The 23,515-nt window shown below is 41.6% G+C and overlaps 1 protein-coding gene across 3 annotated transcripts in view; it reads left to right on the top strand.

The window, feature by feature from the left end:
* TBCD (tubulin folding cofactor D) overlaps positions 1 to 23,515 on the top strand; it is a 117,685-nt gene that overhangs the window by 52,041 nt on the left and 42,129 nt on the right. For all 3 annotated transcript variants that reach the window (XM_017834837.1, XM_017834835.1, XM_017834838.1), the window contains exons 15-22: positions 7,177 to 7,234; positions 11,566 to 11,595; positions 14,904 to 14,989; positions 17,398 to 17,478; positions 18,228 to 18,301; positions 19,170 to 19,287; positions 20,176 to 20,236; positions 21,633 to 21,655. In XM_017834837.1, the coding sequence (XP_017690326.1) occupies positions 7,177 to 7,234; positions 11,566 to 11,595; positions 14,904 to 14,989; positions 17,398 to 17,478; positions 18,228 to 18,301; positions 19,170 to 19,287; positions 20,176 to 20,236; positions 21,633 to 21,655 (531 nt within the window). The remainder of the gene's footprint in view (positions 1 to 7,176; positions 7,235 to 11,565; positions 11,596 to 14,903; positions 14,990 to 17,397; positions 17,479 to 18,227; positions 18,302 to 19,169; positions 19,288 to 20,175; positions 20,237 to 21,632; positions 21,656 to 23,515) is intronic.

Below are 23,515 nucleotides of genomic sequence, written 5' to 3'. Positions count from 1 at the left end.
GGTTGAATTTTTAGGGGCTGCTTTCAGATTGATGACAGAACTATTTCAGTGTCATCCAAAAAGCCTGGTTTGGAAACACAGAGTTACCTACTGAGCTCAGCAGGTTTCCAAAGAATATGTGGCTGTTTCTTTCTTCTTTAAAACCTGTTTTTAAAGTTCTTTTGAGACAGTCTGTAAATCAATCCATTTTTGTTCCTTGATCCCAGTGCAGTGCCCTGGCTGGTCTCTGCTGTTCTTCATCCTTGTAGCCTCACTCTCCAGTGCTGGCCCTTCAATGCAGGGTCACCCAACAGGTCTCTGACCTGTGTGATACTTGCTTCTGGGGTTTTTTGAGACCTTGATAAAATCTTTCTAAGAACCTGCTGTCGAACTTCTGAAGGCCAAACACCATTTTTCTTCTTTTTTCCAAAGTGAGCAGACAAGAAATGCTGAGACATTTTAGCCTGGTGTCTCTGATAAAGCAGTTTCATGTTGTTCTGGTGATGTTCCATCTAGAATGGCACAGATACTAAAGGAGAGGAGCCTGGTAACACTGAGCTGTGCTAGGATGTGATGCCATCCACTGTTTTGGGATAACTTTTGGAAAGAGAATGTGGAACTCCAGAATAGCCCAGCTTCACTTAGGCACGCTAGAAACAGTGGTATTTGCCACAGCAAATTAAAGAGATATTCTATTTTGAAGGGTCATATTTAATTCCCTTCTAGCTGAGTTCATGGTAAATTATATATGGTGCAAAATTATTAACTGAGGGCTCCTAAAGATTGTTTGTACAAAAATGATAAACACCAAAGTCTACTCTGTGTTTGCATAGGGACAAGGGAGAATGGTTTTAAACTAGGAGAGGTTTAGATTAGATGTTAGAGAGAAATTCTCACTGCAGAGTTACATTTATATTCTCACTGCCAGCAAATCTTCAGGACTAGTATAGCCATACCAATAGTAAAGTTTGGTTCAAATCTGGTGATTTTTGTAGATTTGGTCAGCAGCCTGATGAAAATAAAATCTTTGCTTCCATCCTCTGAGTTGGACAACATTAAGTTTTCTTTCAGGATCTGTCGAGCTTATTGCTTGTGAAACTTAAAAAAAGCCCAGTTGTGGGTGTTCTGGCCTTCCCTTCCTCAGAATTCTGGTCTGTTCTGTTTATCAGAATTTTTCTTTCATGGTGCTTTGAGCAATATATTTCATTTACTCCTTCCACCCTGCTGTGCTGCAAAGCAGTGTTGCTCTCCAGAGGTTTGTTTGCAAGCTCACCCTGGGGATTTCTTGGGATTTGTGCTGTTTTGTTTTACTGTCACGAAGCTGTTCGTGGGAACTCGAGGACAAGTATGAAGGAGGTTGTGTTTCTGAAGAAGTTCCTGTCCCTTGGCCTGTTCTGGAAACAAATTCTTCTTTTTTTTTCAGGCAAGTGTCAAGTGACAATAATTGATATCCCTCTGCCTGTGGTTGTAATGGCAGTGAACGCTGTGGCTGTTCCAGCTATGACAGCTTCAGTTGTTGGGAATAAGGTGGTGGAATGGAGTGAAAAACAGGGTGGACAGCCAAGGGGAAGCTGAAAATTGCTCATGAACAGCTGTAAGGTGGTGTGGTTTGTAATGTCTTAGTTTTCCAATGAAGCTGTTGTTTTGAGAGCAGAGCAGAGAAGTATTTTGGCAAGTATTAACGCTATGTAAGGCTTTACTTAAAAAGCTGTGTGGTTCTGGTGGCCATACCTTTTCTGAATGTAATCAACTCCTGAAGGTAGAATTGCCACTCCAAAGAGAAATGGTGGAGAAAAAAAATATTCAAATAAAGTATGACACACAGTTTCACCTATTGTGTCAGCAAGCCGATAATTACACCCGGCTTTTTTTTAAATCTAGCCTTAGGTGTGTCACTGTTTTACTTAAAGAAGAGTCATACTTCTAGCCACAAGCAAATTGTTGCTACCCTTAAAAAAATGCAGAACTCAGCATCTTGAAACAAAGTGCATAATATCCATTGTGAGCTGAACTACGCAGCAAAAAACATCTGCCTGGATAAGAATATGTGCTGGGAGATTCTTAGAGAAAAGCAGTAAACACCTTCCAAACCTGCAGAGAGTGATTGCAGTCCTGAAGTGCTGGCTTTGCTTGGTGCTAGGAATTGCAGAAGGCTTATCCTGCATTCAGTGTTCAGCTGCTGGAGGCACGTGGGACCCACCTAGGTACCAAAATACAGAAGTGCCACATAAACTGGGTCCTGCCCTGCATCCCCCTAACAGCAGTTACAGATTAAAGCAGAGGGGACTTTGGGGTGGGGAGATTATTTTTTCTTTTTCTTGTATCTTTATGTAATGGAAAAACATTGTTTTCTATGTTTTCAGTAGTCAAGGGACATAAATACTTCACTTAGGACTAGTGAAAAATCACTTTAAACTGCATAAAGTCATATTGTTTTAGTAAAATTTCTAACAGTGCTTTAAAAGAAATATCTGTCTCCATGTTCAGTGACAGCTGTTTCTTCACTGATTTCTTATGAATGTTCTGTTAAGTGGTAAAATTAAGTTACAAACTGGAGTTGCTGTAGATCATAGGTCAGCTCTTCTCCTTCCTAACCTTCTCACTCTTTTAAGAAAGAAAAAAGAGAACACTTAATAGAAATATGTGTCCAAGAGTATTTCTAATTGTACTTGCTCATATTTTTACATGGCAGTCTTTTTTCCCCATCCATATTTCAACAAGATCCACCTGCTCCCATCTGCTTAATAGTTTGTTAAAGTCTAGTTTAACTGGTTTCTAAAATCTTGCCTCATCTAATTCAAACTCCAGGACCACAAAAAGAAAATTCTTGGCAGTGTGGACGAAACTTCACTTTTGCAGGGCAGTGTTCCTCCTTTTTGAGATGCAGGCACTGAAGTTGCTGTTCAAGCATATCTTTATAAAAGCACCATTTGTCTGAGCTTTGTTTCTCTCCCAGTCTCTACATGCACCTCTCCTCTTAAGCTTAACCTGTGAGGAAAGTGAAACAGAACTTAATGACTTGGAAATAGGGGTAATTTGATTCCTGCCCCCTTGGGTGTGGAAGTTGCTGTCTGTGAAGTGGCAGGTGCACACACTGAGGAACTGAACTGTTTTGTTTAAAACCCAAACAAAAAATAAAAAGGAAAACATGCTGCTGCTCTGTTAGACAATTATAGTGATTAAATGGTTGCTGGCTATCTCCATTGTTTGGAGCTGTGCAGAGTGGAGGTTCCTTTGCCTGTCGTTGGGGTGGGTAATCGATCCCTGCTGGTTGCTGAGGGAGGGGGGATGATGGAACCCTGGCAAACCCAGTGGGAGCAGGGCTGGAGCCCTGGCACACAGAGTGGGAGCAGGGCTGGAACCCTGGCACACAGAGTGGGAGCAGGGCTGGAACCCTGGCACACAGAGTGGGAGCAGGGCTGGAACCCTGGCACACAGAGTGGGAGCAGTGCAGGAGGGCGGCCGTGGCTTCCCCGCGGTGTGTGTTGGGTTGGCAGGAGGGGGGAACGGGCAGGTGTGGCTCTGGATGGATGATGGAGCTTGCTCCAGGGCAGGATTGTCCTGCAGAACTGGGGAAATCTGAAGCATTGCTCTGAGCTATGTCTTGTACCATGATGAAATATGGAGAATGGCTTTGTGCTGTTGTGTTCCTCTGGAGGAGAGCTGTGTGCTGAGGGCACTTGGGTAAAGTGAGCTCCTGCAGGGCCATCACAGGCCTTTTTAGAATGTGTTTTATTTCAGTAGCAGGATTTGTAACTCCTGTTCTAAGCATTTTTCTTATTTCTCTTTTCTACAAGTGTATTCATTATACTTTTACCATTTTATTCCCAAAATTTGTCATTGGAATGACCCACTGAATGGTGTAGGAGGGTGGGTGGCCAGCAGGTAGTGTGAGAGCTTGGGCTGAGCTGGGTTAGAGGGACTGCCAAAGCAGGCAGTGTGGAAGAGGGAATGGCCACTGCATTTCTCCTTCTCCTCAGACCTTCTCCTTGCCTAGATAAACAGAGGAATTAAATCTGAGACAGGAATTAAATCTCTTTCCCCAGCAGTGCAGCTGGAACAGACTCTTTCACTCGCTCCTTCCCCTGCGTTGCTCCTGCAGTGGTGTAACAGCTCTGTGGGATGAAGTGAACAGGGAAACTGCTCTGCTCTCAAAAATAGAGCTGGCAAAAGAAAAATTAATTGAGCCTACGTGTGTTTTCATCACCCAGCTCACTGCTTAGCAGTGGCATGACTGCAGGGGAGGAGAAGGGGCTGTTTGCAGCAGCAGTGCTCAACAGACCTGACTCTGACTCTGATCTCACCTCCTTTCCTTGACTTGCTTGGATTGTTCAAACCCATTTTGCTTGTGATGGTTGCTATGCCTTTCCCTTCCCTAATGTACAACAGGGAGGAGAGTTTGCTGCCCTGTTGCCACTTAGACTTTCCCCTTGTAGGGCTCAGGAAGGAAATTCTGGTTCTGTGCCAAACTGGCAAGAGGTTTGAGAGTTTATTTTTCTCTTCCCGCAGCTTCAGGGTGGCACAGTGGAATGGGTGGTAGCAGATTCCCAAGGGTCAGCAAGGAATCAGCTTCTTGCTGCTTGTGGCTAGTGGAGACTGGAAGTGCCTAATAGGGGTGACAAAGGGAATTCAGGTTTATTGTCTGGTACATCTGGAGAGGGTAACCTGGTATTTCTGCTGTTTCTGTGTTCTGATGTCTCTCACCTGGTCAGCCTCTGCTGTCTGGTTCTTCCCACCTTGTCAGGGAAGGGAATGGCATCCACGTGGGTGGGGGAAGTGCCCACTGGCATACTTGGAGTCCTTCTAACTTTCCCTGAAGCCAGTTAGGTGAGTCCTTGGAGGAGCAAGGAATGGATGAGGAAGAAAGGGAGAGTTATTAGTTGACTGATAGAGTTGCAACTTACTTTTTAAAGTCTGTTTATGTTCACTGTACACTTGAATGCTGCTGTTCATGCAGGCCCACGTACCTCAAGGAACTGGGGAAGGTGTTCATGGAGACTGGAGGATGCAAAGCCGTGCTCTGCTCCGCCTGGCAGCAGGCAGGTGTGGTGCACTTGGGGCAAGTCAAGACATGATCCTTTGAGTAGCTTAAAAAAATACCCCACTTGGTTTGACATAAACAGTTTCTTTATGTTAGGAAATCCTGGTGCAGTATCACATAAACTCCCACGACGAGGCAGACGGATGAAGACACCTTAGACATGTTTCATCCTCGGCACGTTGCCCTCCCCGCTAATCCCTGAGCCTCCCGATGGGAACGGGCCTGAAAGAATTATTTGTGGACTTTGATAAGTCAAAATACTTCATTAAAAGGATTAACATAAACCAGTGACTGCTGTATAAATGGGGCTGTGAGGACAATGACAAAATTGCTGGGGTTTTTCTGTTTTGTTTTACTCAAACACGGTGTGCAGTTGCAGCACGGAATAACTCGGGTGGCATCACACAGACGTGGTGTTGCTGGCTTGACTTACACAGGTTTGTCCTGAGGCAGCAGAAGAATAAGCAAAAATGGAGAAATGCAATTTCATTATAAGCTGAGCTCTTGTTTGATACAGTGAGGGCAGCACTTGGGATTCTGAACTTCCTGGTGCGATGAGGGTTTTTTTATGGGTGGATTTTTTTTTCCTCTTCAGAAAAGATCAACATGGAAATCCTGCATAACTGACAAAATACTGTTTTAGCTTATAGTCCCTAAAATGGGAAATGTCAGGGAGAAATTTGCTTCTTTTTGCTTTCCAGGATCATTTTCATCCAGTTCCATAATTTTGAATGTTCTCTAATTAAAAGGTTTATGGGAGCTAGTCATGTCATGTAACCATATACTTCTTAAATGTCCTTTTAAAATAATTTTTAGGTCTCTCTGTGTGCCAGAGAATTAGCAAGCATGGTATGAAGATGATGTATCTGACCCAGCAGTTTTTCAGCACTGAGCCATGTGTGCTGCTTCCTGATGGAATACTTCCTGAACATTTGCTCTTCCAGTAGCTGTTGCTTGGATGGCCTCCTCTTTCCTCTTGTCTTTGTGCAGAGGGGGGAATTGCTCGTGCAAGTAGCAATAAGAAAGCATTAACTGTCTCTAGAACAATTTATTGGGGTTTGTTTTCATTTCATTCTGCCTTTCTGTCTCTTGTTTTCCTTAATGGAGATAAACTGAAATTACAGAGGCCAAGCTGACTATGCATTTCAGGGAATTTGAACAACACAGTATTCATCACTGTAGGGAACTGATAGCCACTACCCAGGCAAGCTTGATATTATCAGTGTAATTAATATCCTTATGCTGAAGCAAAGCTATCTTGAATTTACTTTTCAACCAGTATTTATTTCCGGTTTTGCCTGGAGTCAATAAATAATGTAATGAAGAGTTTCAGGGTTTGAAAGGAATAATTTTCTGCTTAAATGATTCTCCTGAAGTGATGTTTATTTGTTGCTGAAGTTAATTGAATGCTGGAGGTGGATTTCTAAAGCTGTAGACTGCCTGTCCTGGGATATATTCTCCCTCTCTTGTGTGGCACATCTTTGAACAGCAGTTCTTTTGAGGCAGGAGAATCACCCTGTGCGGGGTCACCAGACTTCATGCATGAAGAAATCATTTGGTACAATCATCCTTCTGTAGCTACAGGTCACCCTTTAAAAAAACCAGCTTTGCAGTTTGTCTTGCAGGTCTCTTTTGAGCAGGATTTGCATATTGTTGTCTGATTTTTGTTCCTTACAGGATGGGACTGTTCTTGTGGAGAAAGCTGCAGGTTTCCGTTGCTTAACTTTGCCTTGTGTTTAAGCCTTACCCAAGACTTGCTGTATATTTGACTATTGAGAAACTGTATTTCCAAGTTTTAATTTGAAATTGCACTGTCTGAGTCTCACACTGGAGATGGTCTTTATGCCCAAGTTTTAAACTCCTGCCATATTTAAACCAGAAAACCTCTCTGTGCAGTCAAACATATTTACATATTCCTTGATCCTGTGGGATGGCCACTGTCCATTTGTGCTGTGGAAAGTCCACAGCAAACGAGAGAAACAAGGAAGTACAAGGTTATTTCAACTCAGATTTTAGTTTAGCCTTGTATTTCTAAATAGTAATCTCCTTAGAGGACGTTCTGCCTGTTCTGCTTGGAAGGCTAAATGTTGAAATAGTGGCATTGCACATTTCTTCTCATATATTTGGTACTAATGCTCAGTGTTTTATTTCCTCAGTGCATTGGTTATTGCTGCAGTATTTGATCGTGATGTGAATTGCAGAAGAGCTGCTTCTGTAAGTTACCACATTTCAACTTACCTGACTCTGTTAGTTTTTGTTTGTTTTCATTTAATTTAAAAATTCGTAGACTTGACTATGTAGAACTACAGTAGAGGAGCTGTGAGCAAAAAAAATGTGCTTTTTGAAATCCTTAGAAGTATTGTGTGAATTTAGATTTTAATTGGAATAATCCACAGATGCACATCTTGATTTATGGCCACAGTTAACAATCTGCTGTATTCTTGTCATGGTGGTTAAGATAAAGTATCTAAGGAAGGGCTGTTTAGCATTTTCTAGTCACACCATCACAGACAAAAGGGTCCTACATAAAACACAGACATTGGCTCGTTTGCAGGTCACCAAACTGGTGAGTTTTGAGGCAACACTTTTCTGATTGTACCTCAGCTGTTACTCTCTGATCAGGGTAATTTCTAGAATAATGTCTCTCCTTCAAACATATTTTCACTTATTGAATAAAACTCTTTCCATAGGACTGGGAATTTTTAAAAGGAAGTGATAAATCCATTAGGCAGATTTGTTATGTAGTTAATAGCACTGACACCAAATTGTATTCTGTGGAAACTTTCTGCAGAAAATATTTATGCTGATGAGAATTGGGAAGAATGTTCCTAAGAGAAGGGAATGATGGAGAATTACAGAATTCTATAGTCATAGAATTTAAGAAGGAGAAAGAATGCACACATTATCTTCGAGAATTTAAGTCTGTGTCTTGTATATATTGAACTTGCTTTCTTAAAAAAAAAAAAAAGAAGGAAATAGGTATTAGTTGTCTCAACAGAAAAACCAAATTATTGTATGTAAATGTAAAAAAACCCCACCCTGTAACTGTATGAGCTCAAACCAGACCCAGGCAGTGTCTGCCAAAGCACCAGGTGTCTGTTCCTGACAATAAATGTCACTGTGAATGTATTTAAAAAAAAAAAAAAGGGCAGTCTTTTCAGTGTGTCCATTAACAGGTCTGTCTGATTTTTTTTGACTGAAATTTTGAAAGCTAATGCATTTGTAGCACAAGAAGGGGTTCTCAGGGATACCTGGATAGCATCCTTATTTTTCCTGGCCACACCTCTGCTGGAGAGATGAAGCTGCTGAATGAAGCTGCAGAGTAATTGCTGGGGAAGTGAGTCAGTGGTTGTGCAACCCCAGCACAGCTCGGGGGTCTGGAGGCTCTGAAACCAAAGCCAAGGGGCTGGAGGTTGCTGAGTGCTCACAGAACATATTCTTCACATAGGTACAAATAGTGAATATCACCAGTGCTGCTCCTCCTAAACTTCAACTCCTAAATTTAGGTAGAATTTGCTGTTCTTGGCTAATGTAAGTCACTTTATTCAAATCAATTCCTTGGAGGGATTTGCTTTCCTGAGAACTGCAACAAAACATTAAGGGAGCACAGGTGGTGGGAAGTGAATTATTTATTTATTTATATAGAAATTTCCCTTGGAATCAGGGATCATATATAAATAGAAATCTATAACACAATTACCACTACAAGTGTACTGCTTACCTTTAGTAGCTTCATCTGATTGTCCTGTGTGATTTTCAGTATGTTTCTACACTCAAACATAAACCAATATTTTGACCATGAACTATGGGGCTAAACCAGCCACATTCACTAAATCTATGAACTTAGTGCAGCCTGTGTATCTGTATTTCTAGTGAGTATAAGACCCAGCATATTTTCTCCTCACTTTCCTCTTCTGCTGTAGCCCAAGTACTTTCTGATTTAGAGCTGGTCAAAATTTGGAATTGCTGTTTGATGGGTAGTTATGAAAGTACCAAAACCTTTTCTCTTATTTTAGAAAGGCAAAGATATATTTTGTGTTTGCCTGGCATTCCTACGATTTTGAAGAAAAATACCTGGGAGTCCTAAATATTTCCAATCATTCCTGCAGTTCAACACATATTTAAATAAACAACATGTTTTACTAGATTTTCCATCTATTACAATATGGAATATATTCTAATGCAGAGCACCAATAAAACAAAATAGAGAACAGAGACATTTTGAACCCCGAGGTTAAAGAGAATAGAACAAGACTGTGCTTTTGAAGCTCCACGAGCATTCTGGGCTGGCTTGTGCAACTCTTTCATGAATAATCAGTATAAGGAATAATCAGATGAATAAGTGATGTTGAATTGGACTCCATTCAGCTCTGCCATCTCAAAGAAAGGAGAGGTTTTTTTTTCCTCTTGGCTGAATGATAGTTTTTAAATTATCTATTTTTAAACGAAATATATTTAATGTTGTAATATTTTTTTCAATTTTTGTGGGAAAGCAGAGTGTTCAGCTTGCCAGGCTAAGTCAGTCACCTTGGTTCTGATCTCATGGAAATCTTTATTTAATATCTTTGTATCCAGTTTTTCCATCTCCAGAAGGGGATTGTATAAAAAATGAAAAATTATTCTTACAAAGCAGTTGAACTATTTGGAATCCTTTAGGAATTTGAAGTTGTTTGAAAGTGTGACTGAATTAGTAACATTTTCAGTTACTGAAAATCTCTGAAGTATTACAAAGAAAAGCCTTTTGTGAAAAAGGAGGGAATTCTGTGAACATTAAATGAGCTTTCTGCACAACGGCTGGTTGGCTGCAACATTCTCTCTAGGCCCCTACACATCTTTTCCCAGTTATTTTGCCACAGTATATTTCAGTCCAAGGGTTTATTGTAAGTAGGGCAAAACTCTCACTGGTTTGCAACCAGATTTACATTGCTTGGCTATGATTTTGAAAGAAAATAAGGCTTTACAGATTTTATATCATTTAGGCACTTGTCTGAGCAGCACATTTTTAAAAGGAATTGTAATGCAGTGATTAAACTATGAAATCCCTTGGATATGATGGAGAGTGTCATCTTCACTGAAATGTCCCTGTGCTGTTTAAAAGGGTCTCAATAGCATAAAGTATAGCATATATCCTCAAAAATATATTGAGGGTCTCAACAGGATGAAGTGGGACCTAAAGCTGATGAGGAAGTAGGAAGAAATAAATGATTCAGAGTGACAGTAAATGATGTCCTGGCAAATCCTGACTGGGAGCTTGTATTGGGAGTGAGGTAAGGAGGGGAAAGGCCTGTGTCAGTCTGGGCCCCATCATTCAGCAAAGAGCAGACCCAGGGCATCTCTGCAGCCCCAGCTCCTGCTCCGGAGGCGCTGGATGTGATGCCCGAGGAGATCCAAAGCCGGAGAGCCCGGGGGCACTGCTGGCAGAGGCAGGGGGGTGGGTGGGCTCCCCAACCTGTGCTACGTGTCCTGAGCTGGAGATGCCGTGAGCAGGAGCTGAACCTGCCCGGGCAGGTCTGCAGGGACTGAGCAGGATCACCCCAGGAAGGCTCCGAGAGGCTCCGGCTCCGTCCCGGCTGGTGCAGCCCTGGCTCCACCTGCGCAGTGGGTGCCTTGGGGAGCAGGCTGAACCTGTTGTTTCCACAAGTGGATTAACACATGGGTGCTGTATTTATGAAGGAAATACAGAAGCTCTGTCTGTCCAAATTCTTGTGGTATTTCAGTAAGGACTGGGGCTTCCCCCCGTCTGTTAAATACCAATTAACAGTTGCTGTCCATCACTAGAGAGCTGTGTGTGCAGAGAGTGACGGTTCCTCGGAGAAATGTCCAGAAACTATCATCTCCCCTCCCTGAAAAGGGTTAAAATTTCCAGAAGTTTTTATTAATACTTAGAATTACAGCCTTTTAAGGAATGAAAAATGATGAGTGTTTTTTTGAGAGAGGGAGAAAATTCAAGTAGGAAGTAGGGAATTAATTAGGTTTTATTCTATGTACCGTACAAGTACAGATTAATTTTATGGTTCTTTTTGTTGCATTTTGCAAGAATTTGAGTTTATTTAGTGCAAAACACAAGAAATGTACATGAATTTTGTCTTAAAATTTCAGGGTACTTTCAGACATGTATTGTGCAAATAAGTGCTGCAGTCTCAATGTTTTTTGCCTGAAGTTTTCACTGACAAAGAATCAAACTTTGCCCACTCTCAGCAAGTGATGTTGAAGCCAGACAAGAGTGAGCTGTCTCAATTTCTGTTGTCTACAGGCACTGACTTTCAATCCCAGGGCGAAGCCTTGTGTCACTACTCCAAAGCACTTGTGTGGGTGTGACTGGTTTAATAAACCTGCATTCTTAAACCTACGGCTTTGGGAGCACCCGAACGAGAAGATGCAGAAACAGAAAAGCCCTGCGGGCTTGTTCTACTGACAGAGTTTACTTTATTTAAAACAGAAAAGCCATGGGTCATTTATATTGTTGTGTGTTTTGAATTCATCATCTGGTGTTTATCAAAAAGCAAACCTGACTCGTTTTGGTGTGTTTGTTCTCTGCTCCTTAGGCTGCCTTCCAGGAGAATGTTGGGAGACAGGTACGGTGACTTCCCTGCATCTTCATTCATTTGTGCCTCGGAGCTCACTGTAAACGTGGAGTACCTGAAATCAAAACTAGACACCGTGGCTTTGGAAAAAATTGAGTAAAAGAATGTCACAAAAATAATTGTTTTCATTATGAGCAACAAGTTCTAGTGGAGTATTTCTCTGAGATGTGAGTTCGATTTTAGTGTTCCAGTTTCGGAAGAAGGGGAGCTTTCTGGTAATTTTCAGTCCTTCTGAAAAGCAGCATCAGCGTTTGTGACAGCCATGGTACACCCTGCAAGCTGCAGTGCTCTTGAAACAGGAAAAGTGTAGTGTTGTTTGTTTGTTTTGGTTGCGTTTTTCGGGTTTGTTTTGTTTCATTGACTTTCTCGTTTTCAATAGAAATAGAACAACTGAAGTGTGCTGTGCAGTCATTGCTGTGGTTGGTGGTACCCCAGTGAACCAGGCTTAAGAGTCTTCAACTCAATTTTTTGGGTTTGCCTGTTGTACCATACAGATATTTTGAGAAAGCTGGTACTTCTGAAGGTACCCAAGTGCTTTGAAAAAAGGTATTGTGGTAGGTTCTGATGTAACTTAGCAACATGTAAGTGGTTAAAATGCTCAGACAACTTTGATTTTCAACCTGGGAGGAGAAGCAAGTAGGGTAAAGACTTGGATTTCCTGGTTTTTTATCAGGAATTAATAAAGCAGAACATACAACTGAGAGAGGAAGAAAAGGGGGGGGGGAATGGTTCAGTCAGTGACAGAGCAGGTCATGTGAGCATGGTTGAAGCAATTTTGTTATCAATAAACTGCTCTTTAAAAGGGGTCTTCTGTGCTGTAAGACAGAATATTATTCCTTTAGAACTGGGGGTGTCAAGCAGTCTGTTTCTATCCAGTGTGTGCATTTCTAGATAGAAGTAGTTTAACAGCAGAGAAAGGGTGCAAGAAGACCCTGGAAGAGGGTAGGGACTTTTGGTGACCTGACCCAGGTAGGTCTGTGGTAAGCAGAAGTCAATGTGACTCTTCCCTGGGTCTGTAGTTCCTGCCCTGGAGAGGTTGGGCATCACAGAGCAGCTCAGCCTGGTTCCACCACGTGAGGTGCTGAGGGAAGTGAGTAACACCTTACCCTGCCTTCAGCTCCAGGTGAGGGAGGGCTCCTGGGTGCTGCAGGTTTAAAGTGCTTCCATGTAGCAAAAATTTCGTGGAGTGTTTTATTTCTTAATTAGAGGAGCACAGTCCAGGTTAGTTTGCAGCCAGAAAGGTTCCTTCTGGACTCTGCTCTGACCCACCACTCCGATGTCTTGGTGTTGGTAGAACACATGTGACTTCAGCTTCTATGTTGGCACATTAGCAGTGAAACAGTCAGTTTTCATGGCAGAAAGGACACTGTCAGCCTCTCCTGCTGGTTCCTGCAGAAGTTCAGAAGTTGAACCATGCCTTGGTGCCTAGGAAAATGGTTTTTTAATGAGCAGATGCACCCTCTGGAGTTCTCTCCCCGGATGCAGTGTGTTAAAAGGCACCCTTTCTCTGAATTAGAAGGAGCTAAAACATATTTTCCAGCTGAGGTAACAATGCTGATAGTTAATAGGTGGAGAAGAAGGCTGCCCTCACCTACCCCCTGCTTCCTGCCTGCTTCACCTTTGTAATTCCACATGTCCCAAATCTGGAGCTTGCTTGTGGCCACTGAAGAAGCCATTGTAACTCACAGTGTGTGGAAATGGGAGCTTTGAAAAACGTGGAGAATTTTTTAAGGCATAAATAGTGAGAAATGCACCTACTTTTAATAATACCAACTTTCATATTGGAGAAGTTTTCAGTGTTCTGACAGAATAGAAGCTGTTGGCTGTTCCTGTGGAGCCAGGCTTTCCCGCTGGCCATGACCTCTGTACTCCTGAGCTGGGAGTCAGGAATGCTGCTGTCTCACCAGCAGGCACGGTGGCTCCCTGACCTGTGGTGAGGTGGCATTGAACTGGCACACTCACAGCTGAGGAACAAATAGCAAGGTCCAGCTGGCAGCTAGAACTGGAATTATTTGGCTGTGATTTTCTTTATGTAGTGTGCATCCTTATATATTCCATTGCATGCCTTGCTGTTTGGCCTTAAGTCATGATGAGGTGTTTCTCATGTACTTTTTTGTCCCTAATCACTGTTTCATGAGTTTTTTGGACAAAGCATTCATTTCAACTTCGAGTTATCAGGGTGTCCCTTGGATAAGCCATAAGTACTCTGTCTCTCCTTGGTTCAGCCAGATTCCAGGCCTGGTTTGGTTTTTGTTTTGGATCCCTGGCATTATGCTTCCCAGCCCGAGATCTCCAGAGCCCCTGGCAGCTCCCACTGCTGGCAGGATAAACTGCTTCAGTGGCTCAGGCTCAGATGGAGAGATACTTTCCACTGGTTTTGCATGGCTGTGTCCTAATGTGGAAGGGATGAGTGAGCTGTAAACAAACCAACCTGCATCACATCCCCAACCTGTACTTCCACAGAGCCTCACTCCTTAAACACTCTCCCAGTGACCCTTCTGGAAGCGAGCAGAGTGTCTGTCACTTGGCTCTTTCCCATTTTGCTTCATTATGTCTCATGGATGCTTTGCTGCCTCTGCTTTTCCAAAACACAGCTGTGCTGTGTAATGCTCTGTTAAACCAGCCAGAGCCAAGCAACCTCTGAATGTCTGAATTGTATTGCTTATATATACAAAAATTCAAATTTCTGAGTGGAAATGTCATATTTAGAAAGATTATTTATTCTCTAGAAACAGACTGGCTTGAGCAGGGATAGCAGAAGTAGGATTCAGTCTTTCGGGCTTTGCTGGGAAACAGTTTGCTTTTTAAAACCAAACCAACCCCAATTTTTTAGTTCATTAAATGTATGTGTAAGTATTCTTCATGGGATGCATTTCTGGCTGCCCAAATCTCTAATTTTATACTTCATAAAACTCGCAGCAGATCCTCGTGCCTTCACATAAACTAGAAACATGTTTGTGTTTACCTAAGCCTCCTTCCAGAGGAATCATTCTCTGGGTACATACATAGTCATGCATTCACCAAGTACATATTTGGGTATGACTGGAAGGTGTGAAGGAGCTATTGCATAGGTTACTGTCTGCTGCCTTTTACCTGGGCTGTTTATCATTGACTCACAAGCAAAGCGAGGCATTTTACTGTTTATATATTCAAGATCCTTTATGTCTTTGGTACAAGTGATTTTACTGTAAATTAAATTGTGTTTTTTCAGTGCTTGGGAGAGTAGCAGGAAATTTGTTTTCAATAATGTTGCCTATTTGGAAAGTATTTTACACTTTAAAATAATATTTTGTTTGTAGGGCACTTTTCCCCATGGCATCGACATTCTCACTGCAGCTGATTATTTTGCTGTTGGGAACAGAGTTAACTGTTACCTCACTATAAGGTAAGTTTCCAAGCATTAGTTTTCCTAAACATGAGGGACCTCATAATGAAATATTTGTCTGGTTGTCTCACCTTATGGAACATTATGTTTAACACTGATGATTTCGGATAAATTAAAATCAGATTTTTATTTCTGCCTCAAACTGATTATCCTGTGCAAAACAGAGTGAAAATGTGGCCATGGTTTCCTTGACTACGAGGAGGAAGCAGCCAAGGGGCCTTATTTGCAGGTGTCACAAAACTGTCCAAGCTGGTCAAGGGTGGGGAAGATGAGGGGGTTGAGTTTGTGGTCTGTGCATAGACCTGTAACTTGAGTGCTGGTGTTTGTCCTGGTCAGCTCAGTGGAAATCTGACCACAGTGTTGGTAATGTTTGAAAAACCAAAGTGATCTCTGCAGTCCAGAGTCTGCAAAGAGTAAATGGGAATACTCAGGCTGGGGTCTGGTGATAAACCAGGGGCTTGTCTCAGGGGATGGTGTCAGCTCTGGGAGTGCAGTGGTGCTGCAGTCAGGGGAGTTCAGAGCCACGCTGGCAGCTCTGCATGGCCAGGACGGACAGAACACTGCACTTCCTCTGGGATGATGACAAAGACCAAGGGCTGGTTCCAGCTTGAGTTGTTCCAGACAGAGTCTGGCCTGGAGTCCAGCCTCATCCAGAGCCAAGGCACAGATCAGCACCCACGGGAGGTGATTCAGACCCTTTGGAGACAGGTCAGGTAAATCACCCCATGGAATTGCTCAGAAGCCAAACAGGTCAGAAAGGCTTGAGCAGATGATATCCCTGGGGAACAGAAACAGCAGACAGCTACATGATGGTGCAGGCTCCACCACCAATTTTGTGACTTCCACTGAGGAGTTTTTTAAGATAATTGCCCTGGAACCCTCCATCTTCTCCTTGACTATTTTTTTTATTAATCTGTCCACCTCCACGTTGTCCCTTTTGTGCACAGTCCCTTCAGTCTGTACAGACCTTCACCTTTTACCCACTGTCAGTCCTTCTGGGGTCCCCACCCTCCTCCTACACCTTCCCCAGAGCTCCCACCCACAGAGCTGGGATGGGGAAATGCAGGGGCTTGGTATTGCACAGCCTCGAGGTCCCAGGGAATCCATGGGATTTTTGAAACTCTGGCTTTTTGTACTAGAAGAAAATCGAAAACATTCAGAATTGACAAAGCAGTTTTTATTTCCTCTCTTATATAATTTGGCTTGGAGGGTGATTATGGTCTCCTTACTTTTTGGGAATGGAAACATTTTTTTTTTTATTTTTCTTTTAATGTTCCTTTTTCACTACAAGAAAGAAGAGAGGAGAACTCAAACATGGCAGAGGAATGTGTCTGTTATTGGATGTTCCTCCAGAACAGGGAGAGGAACCAGAGAGTCGTGAATTTTATCATTTCTCTGCTGGCATCAACCACAAGTTGAACCAAGTGTCCAATCCCCCCCTAGGGCTCAGTAGATGTTGTTTCTGTGTCCTGTCTTGGCTCAAGTGACCAAGGTCTGTCCCGTGGATTTAAGGATTCCCACTCCCCTGATGAATTCCACAGATGCCAGTATGGGAACATGCCACAGCATCTGGCTTTTCTCTTTGTTTTACTTCTAATTACACACATGTACATTAATGGAACACTGTTATAGTTGCAGAGTTAATCACTCAAAAGATAAGAAAAGGTAAAATTAAGATAATCCACGTGTGCTTAATGCTGTCCCTTTGTGCCCTTTTGACACAAACACGTTCTACTGATTGTTGGGCTTCCCAAGGTGATTTAACACTCATCAGATGTACTGAGAAAACATTTCATTTAGCTTGTGTTGACCTTGGCTTTCAATAGTTGATTGGAAAGCAAGTGTGGCTGTAAGGGAGGTAACTGCAGGCTCCTGGGATAATTAATGCTGGTGTTCCTGTAGGTCTCCACTTTGCAGCTTTAACAGTTTTTGTCACAACGGACTTTTTGTGTGTGTTTGATCTTTAAAAAAGACAGATTGAAAACCCACATTCCATTTTGTATTTGTGGAGATGTAGCACATTTCTAGAACTTACCTTTCCTGTGTCCTGTAGATGGAAAAATTGCACGAGTTAATGCACACATCTAGATTTTCTAGAATGTAACAATGGGAATTGAATGTTTATTTTTGCTCTTCATTGTTGTCAAGCTTGGTGTGTGTAGAGTAGTTTTTATGGAGGCTCTGAAAGTTTTAAAAATTTTCAGTTGTAAAATATTTGCTACTGTATAATTCAGCTGCATCTCGTTGAGGAGAGGGCACATTTAAGTAGTTTTTTCTGATTGCTTTAAAACTAGAGGATTTAAATCTTTGGAGCAGGTTTTGTTAAAATGCACACAGATGCTGATTCTGTACTCTCTCTCTCTCTCTGGCCTATATTTCTATTATCTATATGTGCATTTCTTTTTCAGTGTGTATATTGCTGGCTTTCCTGAGTATACACAGCCAATGATTGATCATTTAGTTAATATGAAGATTAACCACTGGGACAGGTAAGTTCATAAAGTCTAATGATTAATATCCAGGAATTGACTGTTCTGCATATTATATTTTCCTAGACTATTTTTGTAAATTTTACACCAGAGTTTGCAATAACATTTGACTGAAGGAAACTGGGCAAGTAGTAGCTGATATAATCTCTACCTTCTGAGCATACTGTCACTTAAGCAGGTTTATGAATTTGTCTTTTGACCATGACCTCAATCTGTTAATAGATTAATAAAACCCATTTATATGTTCTATAGTGTATGTGGGGGGTAAACACTGTCACCATACAATTATCCTAATTAAAGCAGATTTCATGCATAGAGATGGTGCTTAGTCACATTCAGTGTTCAGGAAGGCTGAAATGTGTGCCTATCACACAAATGAGATTGTATCAGTGCTGAGCCCAGTTTGCATCATGAGAAATAATCACAGTTTACTGCAGTGGCCCTGCCAGTGCACAGAACAGGCCCTGGGGTTCCACCAGCCCCAGTGTTTGTCTCTTTGAGCAACAAGCTTTATTCATGTTGCTCAGAGCTGGCTCTAGGCTGGCTGCAATGGGTGCTGTTTGCTTTTGTTGGCTGTTTTGGAGGGAGGAAATACAGGATGGACAGAGGATACTGCAGTTTTCATTATTTGGGGGTCTTTTTTTTCGCCTGGGGACGGAAGTCTCTTCCTGACGTTACTTTTTTTGATACGTGGCTTCTGCTAAATTGCCAATGCCCCCAAATCCTAAAATTCTTTCTTACATCTTCAGTGTTATTCGAGAACTTTCAACCAAAGCCCTGCACAACATCACTCCCCGGGCCCCCGAGTACATGGCGAACGTGGGTAGGTACCAGCTGGGGCCTGCGCGTGGGGCCAGGCCAGGCCTGGATGGCACAAATGTGTGAAGATCTAAACATGCACCATGGCTCGGTAAAAATTAACATTTCCCCCTGCAGCTTCATACGGTGTAGTGACACTCGTGGCTTTACCAGTTTTCAGATTTTATGTAAAAATTCTCTAAGGCTGCCGGGTTGTTTTTATCTGGGGCGTGGGCTTCAGTTCCCTGACTGCACTGGACCCTGCTGGTTCTGAGGTGGATAAATGGGTGCAGTTGTGTGGGAACAACTCCAGCAGCTACTCCTCAAATTCCCAGATTCTGCTGACAGTAAGGCTTTGATGTTGTAGAGGGTGGGGGGATCTGTTTTGTCTTGTCCAGTCTGACATCTGCAGCAGAATTCCTTTCTGTGTGTGTGTAGTCAGATGTTTCTTAGCATTATTTCCTCGGCCCGTTCCAGATCCTGAGGATGTACTGGCTGCATTTTAATGTGGCTGGAAGACAGCAGTTGGTCCCCAGTGGATCTGCAGTGACAGAGCTTGCCTGGGCTCCCTGTCCTGGATTAGGAATGTGGCAGTTTACATGGAAGTCAAACTCCATGGCAGTACAAGCCTCACTTCCTTGGCTGCTCAGCCAGCCCAGTGCCCAACAGTGACATTATTTCATTTACTCCAGCCAGGGAGTTAGTTGGGAGTACAAAGAATTGTCAGAATTTACTTTATTAAAACTTGTTTTTCATAAAATAGCCAGGATACTTCACTTTCCAGAAACGCTTTCCCCATTTTATTTCTAGGCAGACAGGATTACATGTAGAACTGTGATCTGTCACTATGCTTTGTTTAAAAAAAAAAAAATTAATTATCTAATCTCTTTCAGTTTTGCCAAGACTTCTGCCTTTATCAGTGGGCTCAGATCTGCACACACGCCATGGGGCAATCCTTGCCTGTGCTGAGATCACCCATGCTCTGTGTAAACTGGCACAAGAGAATAATAGGTATTAATGCAAGATTATCTTGACTATAAATTTTCCTTTCATGTCTGGTCTATTGAAAGCTTCCTGAGTATAATTATGGAAATCTCCATCTCACTGAGCTGCTTTTCCATTGAATTTTTGTTTGTTTTGATCAATGATGCCGAGCCTTCACGTTTTATTCAGTGATGGTTTAAACTTGAGTCTTAAATTCATCATCAGGAAAGGGAGAACACTTGCTGCCTTACTTGGAGAGTTCAAAGCGATCACTTAAATATAGATTAACCCCCTTTCCCCATAGGTGGGGGCCTTCCTGGTGAGGGAACAGTCTTTTATCTTCAGTGTAAGAGAAATCCTTCCTCAGTGTGAGAGAAATACCTCCTGAAGCAGCTCGTTGAGTTGGACTGATGTAATTGTTGCTGCTGGATTTCTGGTCCATGTATATTATATATATACACACACACATTCATTTGCCATCAGTGTCTGTCAAAAGAATCTGGGTTAATTTTAAGGAGTTCCCTTTTCAAGGAAGTTGAAAAGTTCAAGAAAAAGATGCAGAGCATTTTTTTTAGTAGTAGGAAATACTTGAAATAAATGGAAAGAAATCACAGAAGTTTTGGAGTGCAAAAATACAACTGAGCTGAGAAATATTATCAGGGTGTTACTGATTATAGTGTTATTGGGAAGTGATACTAGTTTTATGTGGTCTTTTAGGAATGAGTTTGCTACATTATAAGGAAAGAACTTCTTTTGTTATGCTTGCTCAACTATTTAAGATTAAATATTGCATATTTCTGTGGAGCATAATTTGGAACAAATGGGTTTTTGTTTGAGAGTACAGTGTGATGTCGTGGAAGAAAAATTACAGCATGATTAGGAAACCTGTATGAAAAATTCTGTCTCCTTTTACAGATCTGTAACGTACTATTTCAGTGAAAAATCATTGGAGGGACTTAAACAAATCCACCAAGAGGTTTGTAACCAGTATAAATGTATTTTTTTAACCTGGTGTATTGTATGGTTTCTAAACAAAGCTTTACAGTTAAGGCAGCTGTCCACCTTCCTCATGCCCTTGCCAAGAGCAAACCATGTCACAGATGTGGTCACACACCCAGACTGTCTGATAGCTGGATGTCCTGGACCCTGTGTCTTACAGGGTGATTCTGGAGGCTGTTCTGCCTCTGCTGAGCCCCTTGCTCTGATGCTGGAAGTCACATTTCTGATATACCTTTGACTCCCTTTCCCCTCTCTCTATGTACTGACTGGCTTTGCACACCTTGGGGTGACCGTGGTCAAGGGAGGCCTCCCAGTGAGCCTGTTCTGTCCCTGCATCCATAATTTACCTGTTTCTAGACCTCAAAAGTCATATCCTGCATTTCAGTTGATGCACTCTCTATATCTCCACGTATGCTGAACGAAGCCTTGCCCTGCTCAGAGCAGTTCCAGGTGCTTCCACAGGGATGGTTTTCCCTGTCTTGTCCATTTATTTTCAGTGATCCCATGTTGTTTTTTTCTTTTGGCTCCTATTTCTTCCCCCTTTGGAACAGCCAATACTCCAGTGTTCAGGCTCCTGCTCCTTTCTGCAGGATCTGTAGTACCTTTAGTCCCAGTCTGATGTGCTAAAGCTGTCAGGCTTCTTCATTTACCCCATAAAGTCCACAGGTGCCTGTTTCACAGGTGAGAGCTGCTGCCACAGGTTGAAAAAACACCTTTTCCCTTCTTTAACTTTCTCACATTGAAAGGCCTGAAAGTTTGGTCAGCATGTCTGTGCTGTTACAGTGGCCTTGAGGTTTTATGATGCAGCTTGTGCTGTTGTTTGTAATTAATCTGCAAAATTGCTATAAACTCTCTTTTTTTTTTTAAATACTTGTTTGTTTTTTTTTGTTTTAGTACATAGAAGTGAGATAATCTCTGATTTTTTTTATAATGGTCTGCTGTAACATTAAGAATGAGCTAATATTTTTCAGTCAGTTTGAATTTTTCCTATTTAATCTGTAGCTAGCAGAGTTAATTTCAGTTATCAGCCAATGCAGTCTATCATTCTGAAAGAACCAATGGTGGAAAGCAAATGTATTTTAAAAAGCCAAACTGTCTTCCAGGGTATGTGTAGGAGCAGCTTGGATTTGGAATTCAGGAAACCAGTTCTTTATGAATGTGTTACACTGATTTTTCTTTGAATATAAAGTGCAAATTGGTATAGAGAGGTTGTTTCAGAAAAGATTTTTCCTTTGACTTTTATTTTTAAAATTATCTAAAAGTTTGCACAGCCCACAGTATATAGCATTGCATGTGAGGGGGGGGAAATGAAAACACTTGGATCAGACAAACTCGACTAATATTAATATTTGTTGCTTTTTTTTGCCCCCCAGCTTTGCAGTCGTCAGTTGTACAGGTAAGGAAATGGATGCCAAAATAATAATTTTTTTTACTGAAAAGTGTCAATTAGAAGGAATGAAAACAGAAGGATCTGGGGGGGCTTTTGGTTTGTGCAATTAGTGCCACCCACTAGAGGCTGCCAGTCCCTCCCAGTCCCCCAGATTGTGGGTGCAGGTGGTTCAGAAAGGGCTACAGAACTGGCCTTTAATTAATGAGCCCCAAACCCATTTATTTATTTATTTATTTAAAGGAGGGTTCTCTCTAAGTTCCAGAATTGCTTTCCCCATCCTGTGTAATGGGCAGGTCAGGAGCGTTGCAAAAGGTTCAGGGCAATTTTTCAACTCTTGCGACAAAGAAAATGTAAATGAGTTTTCACTGAGTTGTTTTTCATTTCCTATTTGCTGAAGCTTCCGGGAAATAAAGGGAGATTGCCTACATAACTGTTCAGTAAAAGTGAATTAAAACTGGTGTGTTCCTAAATATAAGGAAATCAAAAAGCAGAATTAATGGCTTTTATTCCTTAATGATTCCTCTTTTAGCTGACAGCATTTTTTGGGCAGTTGGCACATGACAAATCAGTAAAACTCAAGTAGTTTTTTGTGTAATTATTAATTATTGATTAAAGAATTTTTATGTAAGTATTTTTTCATCTTGAAACTTACTGAAAAAATGAGAAAATTTGCTTCTTGAGGTTCGTACAGAGGGGTGTGAGCCTGGGCTGGCGGATGGGCTTAGTGCTGATACTGTATATTTGTGTCTTTGTGGGTGGCTGTCTTGGCTTCCATAAATTCTTTAATGTCAGGGTGGAGCTTGGGTGTAATTTGTTTTTGTCATAATGTGCACTTCTTGCACTTAATGGTATTTATAAGATGCCTACAGAAATGTTTTCATTCTAGATAAGACTTCTAATTCAACTCCAAGGCTGCTTGATTCACTGCTGTTTGCCCTCATAGTTAGGCTGAGACAGAGATGTCTTCTCTAATCCATAGTTTAAAATATCGGCATGCATAAAATATTTTAGAAAGAGGACAAGAAAAATAAACTGGGTTATAAAAACAAACCAACAATTGGAGTGTTGCTGGGCAAGCATTAAGTGAAACAAGCCCGACTCGTTTCGTGATGAGTAATTATTGCACATAATATTCCAAAGATTTCCATTTGAGAAATTGCTACCGGGAATTTTCAGCGTTAACAACATCTTGTAGGAATGTTGAAAACCCGTGTGTTTTATTTGTGTTTTAAGTTTTTAAACTGCGTTAACAAAAAGCATCTGGCCACACGTCTCAGATTATTTTGCTTTCACTTCTGGCCATGGAACAGCCTTGTTGGGGATTTTAATGCTTTGATCAAGCTGTTTTCGGGAATTGTGTTGGCCTGAGAGAAAAGGGAAAGGAAGTAAAGTGTAAAAATGCTGGGGGTTTTTTTTAAATAGTTTTTAAATTGTAGCTTATAAATTTTAAACTGGAAAATGGGTCATGAGTTTCTTGGTTGACCTTAAGTCAAAAAAGAGAAATCCAAAGTGCTGTAATGGAGACATTCACAGAGCTGCCCAACCATTTCACTTTATTTAGCAGCTCTTGTAACGTCTTTAACATGATTTTTAAAAATACCATAAATTATTTTTCAGACAGGACACATTCCAGGTTTTGAGTTATACTGAAGTCAGTCTCAGTTTTAAATACACTTGAAGCAATCAAATTTGTTTATGCTAATTGTAGAAAATCCTGTCCTCTACTGTATTAACTTTTTTTTTAATACAAGTATCTTTCTGTCTTGCTGTCAAAGTCCTTCTCTGGGTTTACCATAGTACACTGAAAAAAGAGCCTGCAAGCCTGGGCACATCAGTGTGCACTTCCTCCCATTAGCCTTGATCCTG

This window comes from Lepidothrix coronata, unplaced genomic scaffold (assembly GCF_001604755.1).
Source record: "Lepidothrix coronata isolate B3197 unplaced genomic scaffold, Lepidothrix_coronata-1.0 Scaffold242, whole genome shotgun sequence".
Taxonomy (NCBI): domain Eukaryota; kingdom Metazoa; phylum Chordata; class Aves; order Passeriformes; family Pipridae; genus Lepidothrix; species Lepidothrix coronata.
The sequence above is the reverse complement of the archived record's forward strand: the minus strand, read 5'-3'. Positions and strand labels throughout refer to the sequence as shown.